The 16,878-nt window shown below is 57.3% G+C and overlaps 1 protein-coding gene and 6 gene segments (V, D, J or C); 6 read left to right on the top strand and 1 right to left on the bottom strand.

Moving 5' to 3' along the window:
• The window catches only part of LOC132084239 (feather keratin Cos1-2-like), a 55,730-nt gene extending 41,280 nt beyond the window's left edge, over window positions 1-14,450 (bottom strand). Inside the window, exon 1 of the mRNA XM_059489305.1 lies at window positions 14,329-14,450. The gene's annotated coding sequence lies outside the window, so the exon portion shown is untranslated. The remainder of the gene's footprint in view (window positions 1-14,328) is intronic.
• Window positions 46-1,464, top strand: LOC132084052 (T cell receptor alpha variable 1-1-like). The segment is given in 3 exon segments: window positions 46-94; window positions 937-1,232; window positions 1,453-1,464. Coding segments are annotated over 3 exon segments (357 nt in total).
• LOC132084051 (T cell receptor alpha variable 26-2-like) lies at window positions 2,036-3,797 on the top strand. The segment is given in 4 exon segments: window positions 2,036-2,087; window positions 2,544-2,886; window positions 2,980-3,115; window positions 3,722-3,797. Coding segments are annotated over 4 exon segments (607 nt in total).
• LOC132084050 (T cell receptor alpha variable 1-2-like) lies at window positions 4,022-5,949 on the top strand. The segment is given in 3 exon segments: window positions 4,022-4,124; window positions 4,967-5,262; window positions 5,857-5,949. Coding segments are annotated over 3 exon segments (438 nt in total).
• Window positions 8,779-10,651, top strand: LOC132084049 (T cell receptor alpha variable 1-2-like). The segment is given in 3 exon segments: window positions 8,779-8,827; window positions 9,668-9,963; window positions 10,559-10,651. Coding segments are annotated over 3 exon segments (438 nt in total).
• On the top strand, window positions 12,897-14,161 carry LOC132084048 (T cell receptor alpha variable 4-like). The segment is given in 3 exon segments: window positions 12,897-12,948; window positions 13,417-13,764; window positions 14,084-14,161. Coding segments are annotated over 3 exon segments (478 nt in total).
• A 636-nt stretch (window positions 14,451-15,086) lies between the features above and the next one.
• LOC132084046 (T cell receptor alpha variable 26-2-like) lies at window positions 15,087-16,393 on the top strand. The segment is given in 3 exon segments: window positions 15,087-15,138; window positions 15,632-15,979; window positions 16,347-16,393. Coding segments are annotated over 3 exon segments (447 nt in total).
• Window positions 16,394-16,878: the final 485 nt, after the last annotated feature.

Below are 16,878 nucleotides of genomic sequence, written 5' to 3'. Positions count from 1 at the left end.
GCCTCGCTCAGCAAACACTTGGTCACTCAGCAGCTGGGTCTCGGCATGCAGCTCGCATATCTCATCCTCACCGTCTTCCTGGGACAGCTCCTGGGTAAGTCCTGGCTTTCCCCAAGCCTCCCTTCTTTTTCCTTTCCCCAGGAAATCCTCAGCAGCTTTATCAAGCTCGTATGAGGAAATATCAATCAATATAAGGAAAAGGCTGAGCATAATCTGCGTCTCTTTGTGGTTTTGGAAGTGTTTCCTGAAGAAGCTCCTTGGTTTGTAAAGGAAAAGGGAAACGAGAGAAGTGAAACCTCAGACTTCTCTGTCTCTTTTCTCACCTTCAATCCATCTGCCTCTGCCTCTCTCTTCTCATCCTCCTGCAGTCACTTCAAGAGATCTCAGCTGTCTCTACAACCGAGCCCTCTTCCCATTTCGATCTAAATTCCCACATTCTGCCTAACCTGCCCCGGGCACCTCACCGATTATCATGCCATTACATTGTCAGGGTGTTCCATTCTGCCTCCAGGCTGACACAGCTCTGCCACAGCTCCCCGTGTTCGCTGCCATGGACACAACCAGGGCTCCCTCTTCCCAAGCTCAGCTTTGTGTGTGCTCAGGAGCTTTCAGGCATGACAGCGATGGGGAAAGCTGCATGAACCTTTCTGCTGTACCTCGCTGGGCACCTCAGGCAGCTGGAGGGATGCTGGTTCCAGCACACAACGTTCAGGCATGGCAGCCTGTTCCCTAGTCCTTTAAGCAGATGGAGCAGGAGCAGGGACAGAGCCCAGCTCTCATTTTGCTGATGCAGAGCAGAGAGCTCCGAATCCCGGCCCAAAATCTCTCAGGAGTCTGCTCCAATGCAGGAGCTTTCTCCACTAGGGTTTTCCATCCACTTCCATTTGCTTCCCATTGTCCTTCCCTGTGGAGCTGCTCACCTTCACTTTCTTCCAGGCACCACGGGGCAGGACACGGTCACCCAGGAACATGGACCAGTCTTGGTGAAGCAGGGACACCCCTTCCACACCACCTGCAAATACCAAACCAGTGCTTTTTATTCCTTGCTGTGGTACCAGCTGAGGAAAGGCCAAGCCCCAGAGATGATCTCCTATCAAGCAGGGGCTGGCTCCAAGCGCAGCGGCCGTTTCACCACGCAGCTGAACACCACGGGCAAATCCAGTGTCCTGCAGCTGGAGGAAGTGGAGCTCTCTGACTCTGCCTTGTACCTCTGTGCTCTGCAAGACACCCTGGTGCAGGGAGCTTCCTCAGCTGCGCAACAACCCAGGGCAGGGAGGGGATGTGTCAGTTCAAGGCTGAGCTTGGGAGAGGGACTCTGATCTCACCCTGATGCTCACCAGAATTTTCATCCACATGTGTCTACAATGGTCTGATGGTTTTTGTAGCATCCATCCTAGTACTTCCTTTAGGAAAAATACTTGGACTATTTTGACTCATTTCCATATTGTGTAGTCTCTACGGTAAGAAAAATACCCGCTGTCCTTGGCTGGGACCTTATCCTTCCACACTCCAGCCCTGCTGCTTTTGGCCCTACGTGTCCTCAGCAGAGCCCAGGGCTGGTTTTGTGTCCCTGCCTTCGGTGCTCTCGGAGCAGACCCGTTTGCAGGGACACACGTGAAGCACGGATTTTTCTGTGGCTCCACACTGTTGAGGATGGCTCTGGGTCTGTCCGTGTGTGTCCCTGACCAGGAGGGAATGTCCTGACCATGCCAGGGACACCGAGCACTGACCAGCACAGAGCAACAGCAGCTGCCCAGGCTCACAAACAGCGTGAGCGGGGCCGGCAGCCGCCCAATGCAGGTGTGTGCAGGGTGGATCTGCTTCCCAGGCGGTGTCGCTGCTGTGTGCGATGGGACACAGCTGTCCCTTGTCCCTGGCCGTGCCAAAGGTCCCTGTGTCGCTGCTTGTGCCGGTGCCGTGAGAGGCCGGGGCTGTGGCGGCCGGGGCGGAGCTGGGGCGGCGCAGAGGAGACGGCGCGGCCGCAGCAGAGCCGGGGCTCAGGGGCACAGCGAGGCTCGGCCGGCGGAGCGGCGGCATGCGGCGGGCTCGGGCAGCGGCGCTGGCGGCGCTGGTTGCGGTGCTGATCGGTGCGTGGGACGGGAGTGATCCCGCAGTTGCCCGGAGGCTGCCGTCCTGCCTGGCTTCTGCACAGACCTCTCACTGAGAACTCTTCTCCATTCATCCCTCCCTCTTCTCCATCCCAAACTTCTATTCTGTGCCAAAACCTGCACAAACATTCCGACTTTATAACACATAAAGTCAGTCCTTACCCCCTTCTAATACTCTCCTTGTCTTTTTGCGCCTTCTCTCACACCCTCCTGTTCTCCCGTGGCTCTCCTAATCCTTCTGTCATTCACACATTCCTGTCCCCACAAGCGATTAATGCACACTTCCATTCCTACGTATCTCCATGACATCTTCTGGGAACCGTTATCCTCCTCATCTCTCTGTGTTCCTGGCTGCTTTTGCGGTCTTTGTTCTGGGGATTGGCAGAGCTGGGTAGAAAGTAGGAGTTAAAGTTGATCCTTTTGTCTCCCTGGCAGTGGCTGCAGTCAGAGCCCAGGTACATCAGGAGCCATTCCTGGAGACCACCGAGGGCACCGGCATCAACATCACCTGCTCACATCCCAAAATCCAGCCCCGTGATTGGATCCAGTGGTACAGTTTGCTCCCAGGCCAAGGACCTGAACTCCTCGCACTCACTCTGAAAGATACCAAAGAGCTGTCGGACATTGCAGGATCGCTGTCGGTGTCGGCAGATCGGAGTTCGAGCCGGCTGTGGCTCGCTGAGCCCCGGCGCGGGGACGCGGCCGTGTATTACTGCACGCTGGGGGCCACGGGCAGAGGAGCCGGGGCTGCGGCCGGGCACGAACCGCCGCGGGCGGGGCCGGGCGGGGCCAGCAGGGGGCGCTGCCGCTCCGCCCGCCGGGGCCGCCGAGCCCCGCTCGTCCCGGGCTGCCGGGCCGGGGCCGCCACCAGAACCGAACACAGGCACCGGCACTGGGACCGGCACAGACACCGGCAATGGACATCGGTACCGATCCCCCAATGGGACCGGGACCGACACCACCATCGACACCGGCACCGTCATTGACCCGAGCGGGGCCAGCAGGGGGCGCTGCCGCTCCGCCCGCCGGGCTCCCGAGCCGCCCCTCCGCAGCTCCTTCCTCTGCCCCGAGCCCGCAGCACCGACACCGCACAGCCCCGCACGGCCCCAAACACGCCTCACAACCAGCCCACAACCTGCGCTAACACTGTCCCCGAACACAGTCTGGCCCAGCTCCGGCTGCACCTTGAGAGCACCAGGGCTGGGAGCTGACAAAGCAGCACAACCGACGGGCACACAAGGGCTAATTCCTGGAGTGCTGTCAGGTCAGTAGGTCAGTGCATGAGAGGTGTTTGCATTGAGGTGACAAAGAAATCTCTGTCTCTGCAGAAATGTCTCGGTGCCACACTGCAAGCTGAATTCTCACCTGGCTGTGTAAGGCAGGTGCACTTTTAATACCGCCGGAGGATGGAATTCACTTCTCTACATTTTGCTCTCATTCTCAGATGTCCACAAACATCCATGGATGTGCATTCAGCATCTCCCTGAAAGAGTAGAACATCCGGGAGGGAAAACAATAAATCCGTTGGAGCAAGGAGCGTTTCATATCATTGAAGGGCTTGCTTATGCCCACCTTACCCCGGAACTCGATTTGCCCCTTTCCCTTCACTTTAGTAACCTGTCAAACATCCAGAAGAACAAATGCCAGGATTTAGCAGCGCTGCAAGCGCTGCAGGGAGACAACGCTTGAAAGAGAGCCCCTTCCCATCACTGATGCCCCAGGGGCACGGAATGCTCACAATGCCAATGACTGAGGGAGCCTCGGGGGCTGCTGCTGGAGGAGCCAGAAACGCACAAGGAGCATTTCAGGCAGGCAAGGACAGGTCATGGCTCCGCCTGCTCCCGCCGCTGCTCCCTTTGCTCCCGCCGGGCGTCGTTTCCGCAGCTCTGTTCTCTCGGGGCTGGGACCTCCTTCCTGCCTCTGCCTCGCTCAGCAAACACTTGGTCACTCAGCAGCTGGGTCTCGGCATGCAGCTCGCATATCTCATCCTCACCGTCTTCCTGGGACAGCTCCTGGGTAAGTCCTGGCTTTCCCCAAGCCTCCCTTCTTTTTCCTTTCCCCAGGAAATCCTCAGCAGCTTTATCAAGCTCGTATGAGGAAATATCAATCAATATAAGGAAAAGGCTGAGCATAATCTGCGTCTCTTTGTGGTTTTGGAAGTGTTTCCTGAAGAAGCTCCTTGGTTTGTAAAGGAAAAGGGAAACGAGAGAAGTGAAACCTCAGACTTCTCTGTCTCTTTTCTCACCTTCAATCCATCTGCCTCTGCCTCTCTCTTCTCATCCTCCTGCAGTCACTTCAAGAGATCTCAGCTGTCTCTACAACCGAGCACTCTTCCAATTTAGATATAAATTCCCACATTCTGCCTAACCTGCCCCGGGCACCTCACCGATTATCATGCCATTACATTGTCAGGGTGTTCCATTCTGCCTCCAGGCTGACACAGCTCTGCCACAGCTCCCCGTGTTCGCTGCCATGGACACAACCAGGGCTCCCTCTTCCCAAGCTCAGCTTTGTGTGTGCTCAGGAGCTTTCAGGCATGACAGCGATGGGGAAAGCTGCATGAACCTTTCTGCTGTACCTCGCTGGGCACCTCAGGCAGCTGGAGGGATGATGGTTCCAGCACACAACGTTCAGGCATGGCAGCCTGTTCCCTGGTCCTTTAAGCAGAGGGAGCAGGAGCAGGGACAGAACCCAGCTCTCATTTTGCTGATGCAGAGCAGAGAGCTCCGAACTCCTGCCCAAAATCTCTCAGGACTCTGCTCCAATGCAGGAGCTTTCTCCACCAGGGTTTTCCATCCACTTCCATTTGCTTCCCATTGTCTTTCCCCGTGGAGCTGCTCACCTTCACTTTCTTCCAGGCACCACGGGGCAGGACACGGTCACCCAGGAACATGGACCAGTCTTGGTGAAGCAGGGACACCCCTTCCACACCACATGCAGATACCAAACCAGTAATTTTAATGGCTTGCTGTGGTACCAGCTGAAGAAAGGCCAAGCCCCAGAGCTGATCTCCTATCAAGCAGGGACTGGCCCCAAGCGCAGCGGCCGTTTCACCACGCAGCTGAACACCACGGGCAAATCCAGTGTCCTGCAGCTGGAGGAAGTGGAGCTCTCTGACTCTGCCTTGTACCTCTGTGCTGTGCAAGACACCCTGGTGCAGGGAGCTTCCTCAGCTGTGCAACAACCCAGGGCAGGGAGGGGATGTGTCAGTGCAAGGCTGAGCTTGGGAAAGGGACTCTGATCTCACCCTGATGCTCACCAGCATTTGCATCCACATGTGTCGACACTGGTCTGATGGTTTTTGTAGCATCCATCCTAGCATTTCCCTTAGGAAAAAGTTTTGGACTATTTTGACTCATTTCCATATTGTGTAGTCTCTACGGAAAGAAAAATACCCGCTGTCCTTGGCTGGGACCTTGTCCTTCCACACTCCAGCCCTGCTGCTTTTGGCCCTACGTGTCCTCAGCAGAGCCCAGGGCTGGTATGGTGTCCCTGCCTTGTGTGCTCTCGGAGCAGCCCTGTTTGCAGGGACACAAGAGAAGCACGGATTTGTCTGTGGCTCCACACTGGTGAGGATGGCCCTGGGTCTGTCCGTGTGTGTCCGTGACCGGGAGGGATTTCCTGACCATGCCAGGGACACCGAGCACTGACCAGCACAGAGCAGCAGCAGCTCCCAGGCTCACAAACAGCCTGAGCGGGGCCGGCAGCCGCCCAATGCAGGTGTCTGCAGGGTGGATCTGCTTCCCAGGCGGTGTCGCTGCTGTGTGCGATGGGACACAGCTGTCCCTTGTCCCTGGCCGTGCCAAAGGCACCTGTGTCGCTGGTTGTGCCGGTGCCGTGAGAGGCGGGGACTGAGGCGGCCGGGGCGGAGCTGGGGCGGCGCAGAGGAGGCGGCACGGCCGCAGCAGAGCCGGGGCTCAGGGGCACAGCGAGGCTCGGCCGGCGGAGCGGCGGCATGCGGCGGGCTCGGGCCGCGGCGCTGGCGGCGCTGGTTGCGGTGCTGATCGGTGCGTGGGGCTGGGCTGATCCCGCAGGCTCCCGGAGGCTGCTGCCCTGTCTGGCTTCTGCACAGACCTCTCACTGAGAACTCTTCTCCCATTCATCCCTCCCTCTTCTCCATCCCAAACTTCTATTCTGTGTCAAAACCTGCACAAACATTCCTTCTTTATAACACATGAAGTCAGTCCTTACCCCCTGCTAATACTCTTCTTCTCTTTCTGCGCCTTCTCTCACATCCTCCTGTTCTCCCGTGGCTCTCCTAATCCTTCTGTCATTCACACATTCATCTCCCCACAAGCGATTAATGCACGCTTCCATTCCTACGTATCTCCATGACATCTTCTGGGAACCGTTATCCTCCTCATCTCTCTGTGTTCCTGGCTGCTTCTGCGGGCTTTATTCTGGGGATTGGCAGAGCTGGGTAGGAAGTAGGAGTTAAAGTTGATCCTTTTGTCTCCCTGGCAGTGGCTGCAGTCAGAGCCCAGGTACATCAGGAGCCATTCCTGGAGACCACCGAGGGCACCGGCATCAACATCACCTGCACACATACCAAAATCCAGACCAATGATTGGATCCAGTGGTACCGTCAGGTCCCTGGCCAAGGACCTGAACTCCTCGCACTCACTCTGAAAGATACCAAAGAGCTGCCGGGCAGTGCAGGACAGCTGTCGGTGTCGGCAGATCGGCGTTCGAGCCGGCTGTGGCTCGCTGAGCCCCGGCGCGGGGACGCGGCCGTGTATTACTGCGCGCTGGGGGCCACGGGCAGAGGAGCCGGGGCTGCGGCCGGGCACGAACCGCCGCGGGCGGGGCCGGGCGGGGCCAGCAGGGGGCGCTGCCGCTCCGCCCGCCGGGGCCGCCGAGCCCCGCTCGTCCCGGGCTGCCGGGCCGGGGCCGCCACCGGAACCGACACCGGCACCACAACCGACACCGGTAACGGCAACGGCAATGGGGCCGATTCCAGCACCGACACCAGCATCGGCAATGGACATTGCTACCGGTCACGCAATGGGCCCGGGACCGACACCATGGACACCACAACCGTCATTGACCCGAGCGGGGCCAGCAGGGGGCGCTGCCGCTCCGCCCGCCGGGCTCCCGAGCCGCCCCTCCGCAGCTCCTTCCTCTGCCCCGAGCCCGCAGCACCGACAGCGCACAGCCCCGCCCATCCCAAAACACGCCTCCAACCCGCACACAACCTGCGCTCACACTGTCCCCACACACAGACCGGACTCTCCTCCGGCTGCTCCTTGAGAGCACCAGGGCTGGGAGCACAGCCGACGGGCACACAAGGGCTAATTTATGGAGATCTGTCAGGTCACTAAGTCAGTGCCTGAGAGGTGTTTGCATTGAGGTGACAAAGAAATCTCTGTCTCTGCACAAATGTCTCGGTTCCACACTGCAAGCTGAATTCTCTCCTGGCTGTGTAAGGCAGCTGTACTTTTAATGCCACCAGAGGATGGAATTCACCTCTCTATATTTTGCTCTCATCCTCAGATGTCCACAGACATCCATGGATGTGCATTCAGCATCTTCCTGAATAAGTAAAACCTCCGAGAGGGAAAACAATAAATCGGTTGGAGTACAGGAGCATTTCAAATCTCCTGAGGACACTATCACACTCACCAGTCCCCCAAAACTGATTCATCCCCCTTCCCTTCACACTGGTAACATCTCATATATAAGTAAAAGAAAATGCCAGGAATTAGCAGAGCTGCAAGTTTTGCAGGGAGACAACTCTTGAAAGACTGAAGTCCACTTGATGTTTCCCCCCAGAGAGTTGCTCTAGAGACCCCATTTCCTCTGAGGACAGGAACCATTCAGCATCTTCAGACACTCCTTGGTCTGAGCAAGTTCAGACGAGCCCACAATCAGGGCATGTGAAAGCTGAGAGTGTCTGGTTCCCTAAGGCTCACATCAGGATCATTCTCCTTTGACAAGGAAAGGATAAAGAAAAGGGAAAGTGATGAATAAAGCACACAATGAGGCCAATCTGGCAGTAGGTGATAAAAGCACAAAGAGAGAGCTCAGAGCTCTCCAGCTTCTAATTGATGGACCATTAGGAAATGCTGTGAATTGGCTCAGGCTGAGCTTTGTCAGCGACAAGAAGGGACAAGAGGAACGTGAGGATAATGGAGGTTTGAGGGGGTCCTGTGGGGTTAGGGAGCACCCACCTAGGAATGCGTGTGAGGCTGTGCACCCTCCAGCCATGGGGCTCTCCAACACCCATCAGGATCTGGAGATTAGCAGTGACCCCACAGAACTGAGGACACCTCAGGACGGTGAGAAACCTCAGCAGGGAAGAAATCCCTGAGATACCAAATGCCCAGTCCTGGGTGTGCAGCAGAGCTGCCCATTGCAGCTGCGGAGCTGAGGACTCCACTGCGAGCTGAGCAGGAACAGCCCCTTCCCATCACTGATGCCCCAGGGGCACGGAATGCTCACAATGCCAATGGCTGAGGGAGCCTCGGGGGCTGCTGCTGGAGGAGCCAGAAACGCACAAGGAGCATTTCAGGCAGGCAAGGACAGGCCATGGCTCCGCCTGCTCCCGCCGCTGCTCCCTTTGCTCCCGCCGAGCGTCGTTTCCGCAGCTCTGTTCTCTCGGGGCTGGGACCTCCTTCCTGCCTCTGCCTCGCTCAGCAAACACTTGGTCACTCAGCAGCTGGGTCTCGGCATGCAGCTCGCATATCTCATCCTCACCGTCTTCCTGGGACAGCTCCTGGGTAAGTCCTGGCTTCTTACAAGGCACACCTGTACTTCTTCTTCCACCCAGGATATCCTCAAAAGCCTAATCTGGACCATGGGGGAAATGGCAGCGAATAAAGGGAAAAGGCTGAGAATAATCTGCGTCTCTTTGTGGTTTTGGAAGTGTTTCCTGAAGAAGCTCTTCAATTTGTAAAAGGAATGGGAAGAGAGAGAAAACACAGTCCTTTCTATGTTATTTCTCTCACCTTCAACCCATCTGCCTCTGCCTCTCTCTTCTCATCCTCCTGCAGTCACTTCAAGAGATCTCAGCTGTCTCTTCAACCGAGCACTCTTCCCATTTCGATCTAAATTCCCACATTCTGCCTAACCTGCCCCGAGCACCTCACATATTTTCATGCCATTCATTATCAGGGTGTTCCATTCTGCCTCCAGGCTGACACAGCTCTGCCACAGCTCCCCGTGTTCGCTGCCATGGACACAACCTGGGCTCCCTCTTCCCAAGCTCAGCTTTGTGTGTGCTCAGGAGCTTTCAGGCATGACAGCGATGGGGAAAGCTGCATGAACCTTTCTGCTGTACCTCGCTGGGCACCTCAGGCAGCTGGAGGGATGCTGTTTCCAGCACACAACGTTCAGGCATGGCAGCCCGTTCCTTGGTCCTTTAAGCAGAGGGAGCAGGAGCAGGGACACAGCCCAGCTCTCCTTTGGGTGATGCAGAGCAGAGAGCTCCGAACTCCTGCCCAAAATCTTTCAGGATTCTGCTCCAATGCAGGAGCTTTCTCCACCAAGGTTTTCCATCCACTTCCATTTGCTTCCCATTGTCTTTCCCTGTGGAGCTGCTCACCATCATTTTCTTCCAGGCACCACGGGGCAGGACACGGTCACCCAGGAACATGGACCAGTCTTGGTGAAGCAGGGACACCCCTTCCACACCACCTGCAAATACCAAACCAGTAATTTTAATGGCTTGCTGTGGTACCAGCAGAGGAAAGGCCAAGCCCCAGAGCTGATCTCCTATCAAGCAGGGACTGGCCCCAAGCGCAGCGGCCGTTTCACCACGCAGCTGAACACCACGGGCAAATCCAGTGTCCTGCAGCTGGAGGAAGTGGAGCTCTCTGACTCTGCCTTGTACCTCTGTGCTCTGCAAGACACCCTGGTGCAGGGAGCTTCCTCAGCTGCGCAACAACCCAGGGCAGGGAGGGGATGTGTCAGTGCAAGGCTGAGCTTGGGAAAGGGACTCTGATCTCACCCTGATGCTCACCAGAATTTTCATCCACATGTGTCTACAATGGTCTGATGGTTTTTGTAGCATCCATCCTAGCATTTCCCTTAGGAAAAAGTTTTGGACTATTTTGACTCATTTCCATATTGTGTAGTCTCTACGGAAAGAAAAATACCCGCTGTCCTTGGCTGGGACCTTGTCCTTCCACACTCCAGCCCTGCTGCTTTTGGCCCCACATGTCCTCAGCAGAGCCCAGGGCTGGTTTTGTGTCCCTGCCTTGTGTGCTCTCGGAGCAGCCCCGTTTGTAGGGACACACGTGAAGCACGGATTTTTCTGTGGCTCCACACTGGTGAGGATGGCCCTGGGTCTGTCCGTGTGTGTCCCTGACCGGGAGGGAATGTCCTGACCATGCCAGGGACACCGAGCACTGACCAGCACAGAGCAGCAGCAGCTGCCCAGGCTCACAAACAGCGTGAGCGGACCGGCAGCCGCCCAATAGAGGTGTGTGCAGGATGGATCTGCTTCCCAGGCGGTGTCGCTGCTGTGTGCGATGGGACACAGCTGTCCCTTGTCCCTGGCCGTGCCAAAGGTCGTTGTGTCGCTGGTTGTGCCGGTGCCGTGAGAGGCGGGGGCTGAGGCGGCCGGGGCGGAGCTGGGGCGGCGCAGAGGAGGCGGCACGGCCGCAGCAGAGCCGGGGCTCAGGGGCACAGCGAGGCTCGGCCGGCGGAGCGGCGGCATGCGGCGGGCTCGGGCCGCGGCGCTGGCGGCGCTGGCCGTGGTTCTGATCGGTGAGTGGGGCTGGGGTGATCCCGCAGGTGCCCGGAGGCTGCCGTCCTCCCTGGCTTCTGCACAGACCTCTCACCGAGAACTCTTCTCCCATTCATCCCTCCCTCTTGTCCATCCCAACCTTCAATTCCATGCCAAAACCTTCACAAACATTCCATCTTTATAACTGCTGAAGTCAGTTCTTACCCCTTGTTAATTTTCTTCATGTCTTTTTGTGCTTTCTCCCACAACCTCCCGTTCTCCCGTGGCTCTGCTAATCCTTCTGTCATTCACGCATTCATCTCTGCACATGCGATTAATGGACACTTCCATTCCTACATATCTCCGTGACATCCTCTGGGAACTGTTTTCCTCCTCATCTCTCTGTGTTCCTGGCTGCTTCTGCGGGCGGTGTTCTGTGGATTAGCAGAGCTAGGTAGAACGTAGGAGTTGAGGTTTTTTCTTTTTCTTTCCCTGACAGTGCCTTTGGTCAAAGCCCAGTTGAAGCAAGACCCATTCCTGCAGACCACGGAGGGCATCAGCATCACCATCAAGTGCTCACATCCCAATATCCGGACTGGCGATTTCATCCACTTTTACCGTCAGCTGCCTGGCCAAAAACCCGAACTCCTGGCAGTCACTGCAAAAGCTCCCAAGGCGGTGCGAGTCCCTAAAGGGCGTCTGACGGTGTCGGCAGATCGGAGTTCAAGCTCGCTGTGGCTCGCTGAGCCCCGGCGCGGGGACGCGGCCGTGTATTACTGCGCGCTGGGGGCCACGGGCAGAGGAGCCGGGGCTGCGGCCGGGCACGAACCGCCGCGGGCGGGGCCGGGCGGGGCCAGCAGGGGGCGCTGCCGCTCCGCCCGCCGGGGCCGCCGAGCCCCGCTCGTCCCGCGCTGCCGCCACCAGCACCTGCAATGGGACCGTGACCGATACCTGCACTGACACCGTAAATGAAGCCGACACCGGCAATGGGCATCAGCCCCGGCAATGGACATCAGATCCGACACCGCCAATGGGACCAGGACCAGCACCTGCACTTTCACCGGAACTGACAGCAACACCAGCAATGGACATCGGCAACGACACCGGCACTGGCAATGGACATCGGCACCAGCACTGACTCCAGAACCGACACTAACGCCAGCAATGGACATCAGTACCGACATCGGCACTGGCAATGGGACCAGCACTGACACCTGCACTGACACCAGAAACAACACCCACAACAGCAACGGATATCGGCACCAACAGCAGCACTGGCACCCATACCAGCAGCAACACCCCCTCCGGCAGTGACACTGACGCCGACACCGGCACCTTCAGCTTGGCGTCACGGACCAGGCTCAGCCCCTCTTCTCAGCCTGGGCTGTGTCCGGCTGAGCTCCGCACGGCAGCAAACAGCCCCGCCAGACCACATCTCCATGTCCACACTGTGAAAAACGCCAATCACTTGTTTTTAAGATTTTAAATGTTTAATAATAATAAAATGGATATTAAAAAAGAGCAACACAACAAAAACTTTGCCCGGGGCTTGGCTGGGACCTTGTCCTTCCACACTATGCTCCTGCCCTGCTGCATCTGGCACCGTGTGGCCTTAACAAAGCCAACAGCTGATATCACTACTTGGTGTGTTCCTGCCTTGTGAGCTGTTGGAGCAGCCCCATTTGCAGGGACACATGAGAAACACAGATTTCTGTATGACTGCACACAAACATTTGTGTCTGTCCGTGTGTGGCCCTCGTCGGGAGGGAATGTCCTGACCACGCCACAGGCACCGAGCACTGCCCTGGCCCTGAACAGCACAGAGCAGCAGCAGCTGCCCAGGCTCACAAACAGCGTGAGCGGGGCCGGCAGCCGCCCAATGCAGGTGTGTGCAGGGTGGATCTGCTTCCCAGGCGGTGTCGCTGCTGTGTGCGATGGGACACAGCTGTCCCTTTTCCCTGGCCATGCCAAAGGTCCCTGTGTCGCTGCTTGTGCCGGTGCCGTGAGAGGCGGGGGCTGAGGCGGCCGGGGCGGAGCTGGGGCGGCGCAGAGGAGGCGGCACGGCCGCAGCAGAGCCGGGGCTCAGGGGCACAGCGAGGCTTGGCCGGCGGAGCGGCGGCATGCGGCGGGCTCGGGCCGCGGCGCTGGCGGCGTTGGCCGTGGTTCTGAACGGTGAGCGGGGAAAGCAGCAGTGGGGTGGTCGGGAGCTATGCTAGACCCCACTTGCCCTAAGATTCTTCTCTTACCCTTCTTCTCCTTCTCGTTTTTTTTTTTTTTTTTTTGCTCTCTGACCCCTCCTTTGCTGCCATAGGGTTTTTTTTTGCCTCACTGAAATCCTTCCCAGCGAGTTTGCCTATGCCACTCCAATTTTCCATCCATCCATCCATCCATCCATCCATCCATCCATCCCTTCATGCAGATCTATTTTCCCCATCCCTTTCTCCTCTTAAAAATATCAATTGTCCTTCAAAACATCCATCATCGATTCTTGTCCCCGGACAAACATTGTCGGAGAAATATTCTCTCCATACTCAATTATAAGAACCCATCTCAGAAAACGCTGTTCCGTCTACCTCTCCCATCTCTTCCTGCAAGGCATTTTCTGATAAATAAAACTGATTGTTGCTTTCTCCCTGGCAGTGGCTGTGGCCAGAGCCCAGGTAAAGCAGGAGCCGTCACTGGAGACCACCGAGGGCACCGGCATCAACATCACCTGCTCACATCCCAAAATCCAGAGCAGCCAAACCATCTACTGGTACCGTCAGCTCCCGGGACGAGGACCAGAATTCTTCGTGAGCATTCACAAAGACTCCAAAGAGCTGCCGGGCAGTGCGGGCCATGTTTTGGTGTCGTCAGATCGGCGTTCGAGCTGGCTGTGGCTCGCTGAGCCCCGGCGCGGGGACGCGGCCGTGTATTACTGCGCGCTGGGGGCCACGGGCAGAGGAGCCGGGGCTGCGGCCGGGCACGAACCGCCGCGGGCGGGGCCGGGCGGGGCCAGCAGGGGGCGCTGCCGCTCCGCCCGCCGGGGCCGCCGAGCCCCGCCCGTCCCGGGCTGCCGGGCCGGGGCCGCCACCAGAACCGACACTGACATTGACACCAGCCTTGACACCGACACCCATACTGGCATTGACAACGGCAGCTCCAGCTTGGAGTCACCAACCTCCCTCAGCCCCTCCTATCAGCACTGCCTTAAGGAGCTTTTGCCCCAGCTGCCTGATCTCCCTTGCACCAAACACATCCAGTCCCAAAATCTTTTTACACACTTAGGGGCTATGCAAATCTTTAACTTCCCCCGTCTGGATTACAGGGGTTCCATGCTGCTGCCCTTCCCTGCCTCCCAGATCAGGAGGCCAGTTGTCTTGATGATAACCAGTCCAATTCTTGAAGATTGCGGCACAGAATATGTTAAGCGCCTCAGCCGTTCCCTTGTCTTTCGTGAATATATTCCTCAAGAGATTGGACTGAGAACAGAAGAAAACAATCTCGGAAGAGACATATCTCATGTGGGTAATTTAGGAAAAGAATGAGAAAGAGAAGTGGCTTCAGACTCACCTGGTTTCCATACTCAGAAGGAGCCTGGGTGCAATTGAACAGTGATGCAAGAGATTTGCAGGGGGTAGAGGCGCTGAAATGCAGTCCCTGCTTCCTGAGCCCTCCTTTTGAAGTTGCTCTAAACATCACACTCTGCCACTGCAAATTGCCAGCCCCAATAAGGATGGTTTCACCCAAGCTTGGATTTGTAGTTTAATTCCGTTTAAAATGCTGGGAGTGCCACAGCATTGCTGGGAGTGTTCACACATACACAGGAACACATGGTCACGGACACACACAGGTCTCTCCAGGTCAATGCACTGCTGCTCTTCGCTGGGGTGCACCACATTGGTTTTGTGGACAAGGACAAAGGCTCGGGCTTTATGCCCTGGTCCTATATCCGTGCGAGTGGATTTCCTTCCAGTGCCCTGAAGGACAACTCGGGAGTCCTCACATGACAGGAAAGGGAGGATGTCAGGGAACAGATGATGGGAGCGAAGGAAAGCCAGGCACTGTCAATCGTGATCTCCGCGGTCCCAGCCCGATCCCCGCCCCCCAGGCCGGCCCCGCCGCTCCCGACGTGCCGAGAGCCGAGCGCCGCCCCGCAGGCCCCGCGCTCGCCTCCGCTCCGTTCCCTGCAAGGACTCGGCCCGAGCCCGAGCGGCAGCGGCGCAGGGCTCAGCCCCGGGGCGGAGCTGGGGCGGCGCAGAGGAGGCGGCACGGCCGCAGCAGAGCCGGGGCTCAGGGGCACAGCGAGGCTCGGCCGGCGGAGCGGCGGCATGCGGCGGGCTCGGGCCGCGGGGCTGCCGGCGCTGGCTGTGCTGCTCATCGGTGCGTGGGGGCTGCGAATGGGCCGCGGTCTGGGGCTGGGGTGATCCCTCAGATCGCCGGAGTCTGCCGCCCTGCCTGGCTTCGTCACAGACCTTTTCTACAGAGCTGTTCTCCCATTCATCCTTCCCTCTTTTCCATCCATATGCTCTCAGAAATCTCCTGATTCTACTCTATGTCCTACCCCTTGCAAGCATTCAATTTCTCTCCTTTATTACTTACAAAGTCAGTTCTTAGCCCCACTAACTCATTTCTTTTTTTTTTGCTTTCTCCAAATTCCTTCCTTTTCCCAGTGACTGCACCATTCTTCCGGGCATTACGGCATTCATCTCTCCACAAGCCAGTAATGGACAATTTCATTCCTGCCTGTCTTGAAATCCCCTCAGTACTTTTTTTTCTCATCATCTCTGTGCATTCCTCGCTGTAACTGCAGGCTTTCTTCTGTGAAGTAGGGCATTGGAGGATTTTGGACTTGTCCTTTTTCTGTTCCCGGCAGTGGCTTCAGGCAGAGCCCAGGTGCAGCAGGAGCCATTCCTGGAAACCACCGAAGGCACCGGCATCAATATCACCTGCACACATACCAAGAAAGTGAGTGGCGATTACATCCATTTCTACCGTCAGCTCCCGGGTCGAGCAACCGAATTCCTCGCCCTCACTGCTAGAGGTTCCAAGCCACTGCCGGACATTGGAGGACAGCTGTCGGTGTCGGAGGACGGGAGTTCGAGCTGGCTGTGGCTCGCTGAGCCCCGGCGCGGGGACGCGGCCGTGTATTACTGCGCGCTGGGGGCCACGGGCAGAGGAGCCGGGGCTGCGGCCGGGCACGAACCGCCGCGGGCGGGGCCGGGCGGGGCCAGCAGGGGGCGCTGCCGCTCCGCCCGCCGGGGCCGCCGAGCCCCGCTCGTCCCGGGCTGCCGGGCCGGGGCCGCCACCGGAACCGACACCGGCACCAGAACCGACACCGGCACCGGCACCGGCAATGGGACCGGGACCTACATCATAAACGGCAACGCTATCGCCAGCTTAGAGTCACCGACCTCCCTCTGTCCCTTTGCTCAGCACTGCCTTAATTAACTTTTGCCCCAGCTGCCCGATCTCCCCATCACCAATCCTATCCAAAGTCATGTGAGACACTAAGTCGCTTTGAAAATCTTTTCACTTCCCCCTGTCTGGATACCAGGGGTTCCATGCTGCTTGTCTTCCCTGTCTCCCAGATCAGGAGGCCAGTTGTCCTGACAATAATACCGATCTTGACAACTGAGGCACAGAATGTGTAAATCATCTCAGACGCTCCCTTCTCTTTGGTGAATATATTCCCCATGAGAGTGCACTGAGCAAGGAAGAAAACCACCTCAGCTTTGGCATTTGTCATGAGAAAGGGAAGGGGCTTCAGACTCACTTGGTTTCCAGATTCAGAGGCAGCCTGGGCGCAGTTGAACAATGCTGGAGCAGCCTGCAGGAGATTTGTCCAGGAAAGAGGCACTGAAATGCAGTCCCTGCTTCCTGAGCCCTCTTTCTCCAGCTGCTCAAAAATTCACACTCTGTTAATGCCAATTGCAAGAACCAATAATGATGATTTCACCCAAGTTTGGTTTTTTAGCTTAATTCCGTTTGAAATGCTGGGAGTGCTCACACACACACAGACAAATGGACACACAGATGCACGGACACACAGACAGGTCTCTCCAAATCAGTGCACAACTGCTCTCCCCTAAACTGCATCACATTGGTTTCGTAAACACGGAC

This window comes from Ammospiza nelsoni, chromosome 26 (assembly GCF_027579445.1).
Source record: "Ammospiza nelsoni isolate bAmmNel1 chromosome 26, bAmmNel1.pri, whole genome shotgun sequence".
Lineage (NCBI taxonomy): Eukaryota > Metazoa > Chordata > Aves > Passeriformes > Passerellidae > Ammospiza > Ammospiza nelsoni.
The sequence above is the reverse complement of the archived record's forward strand: the minus strand, read 5'-3'. Positions and strand labels throughout refer to the sequence as shown.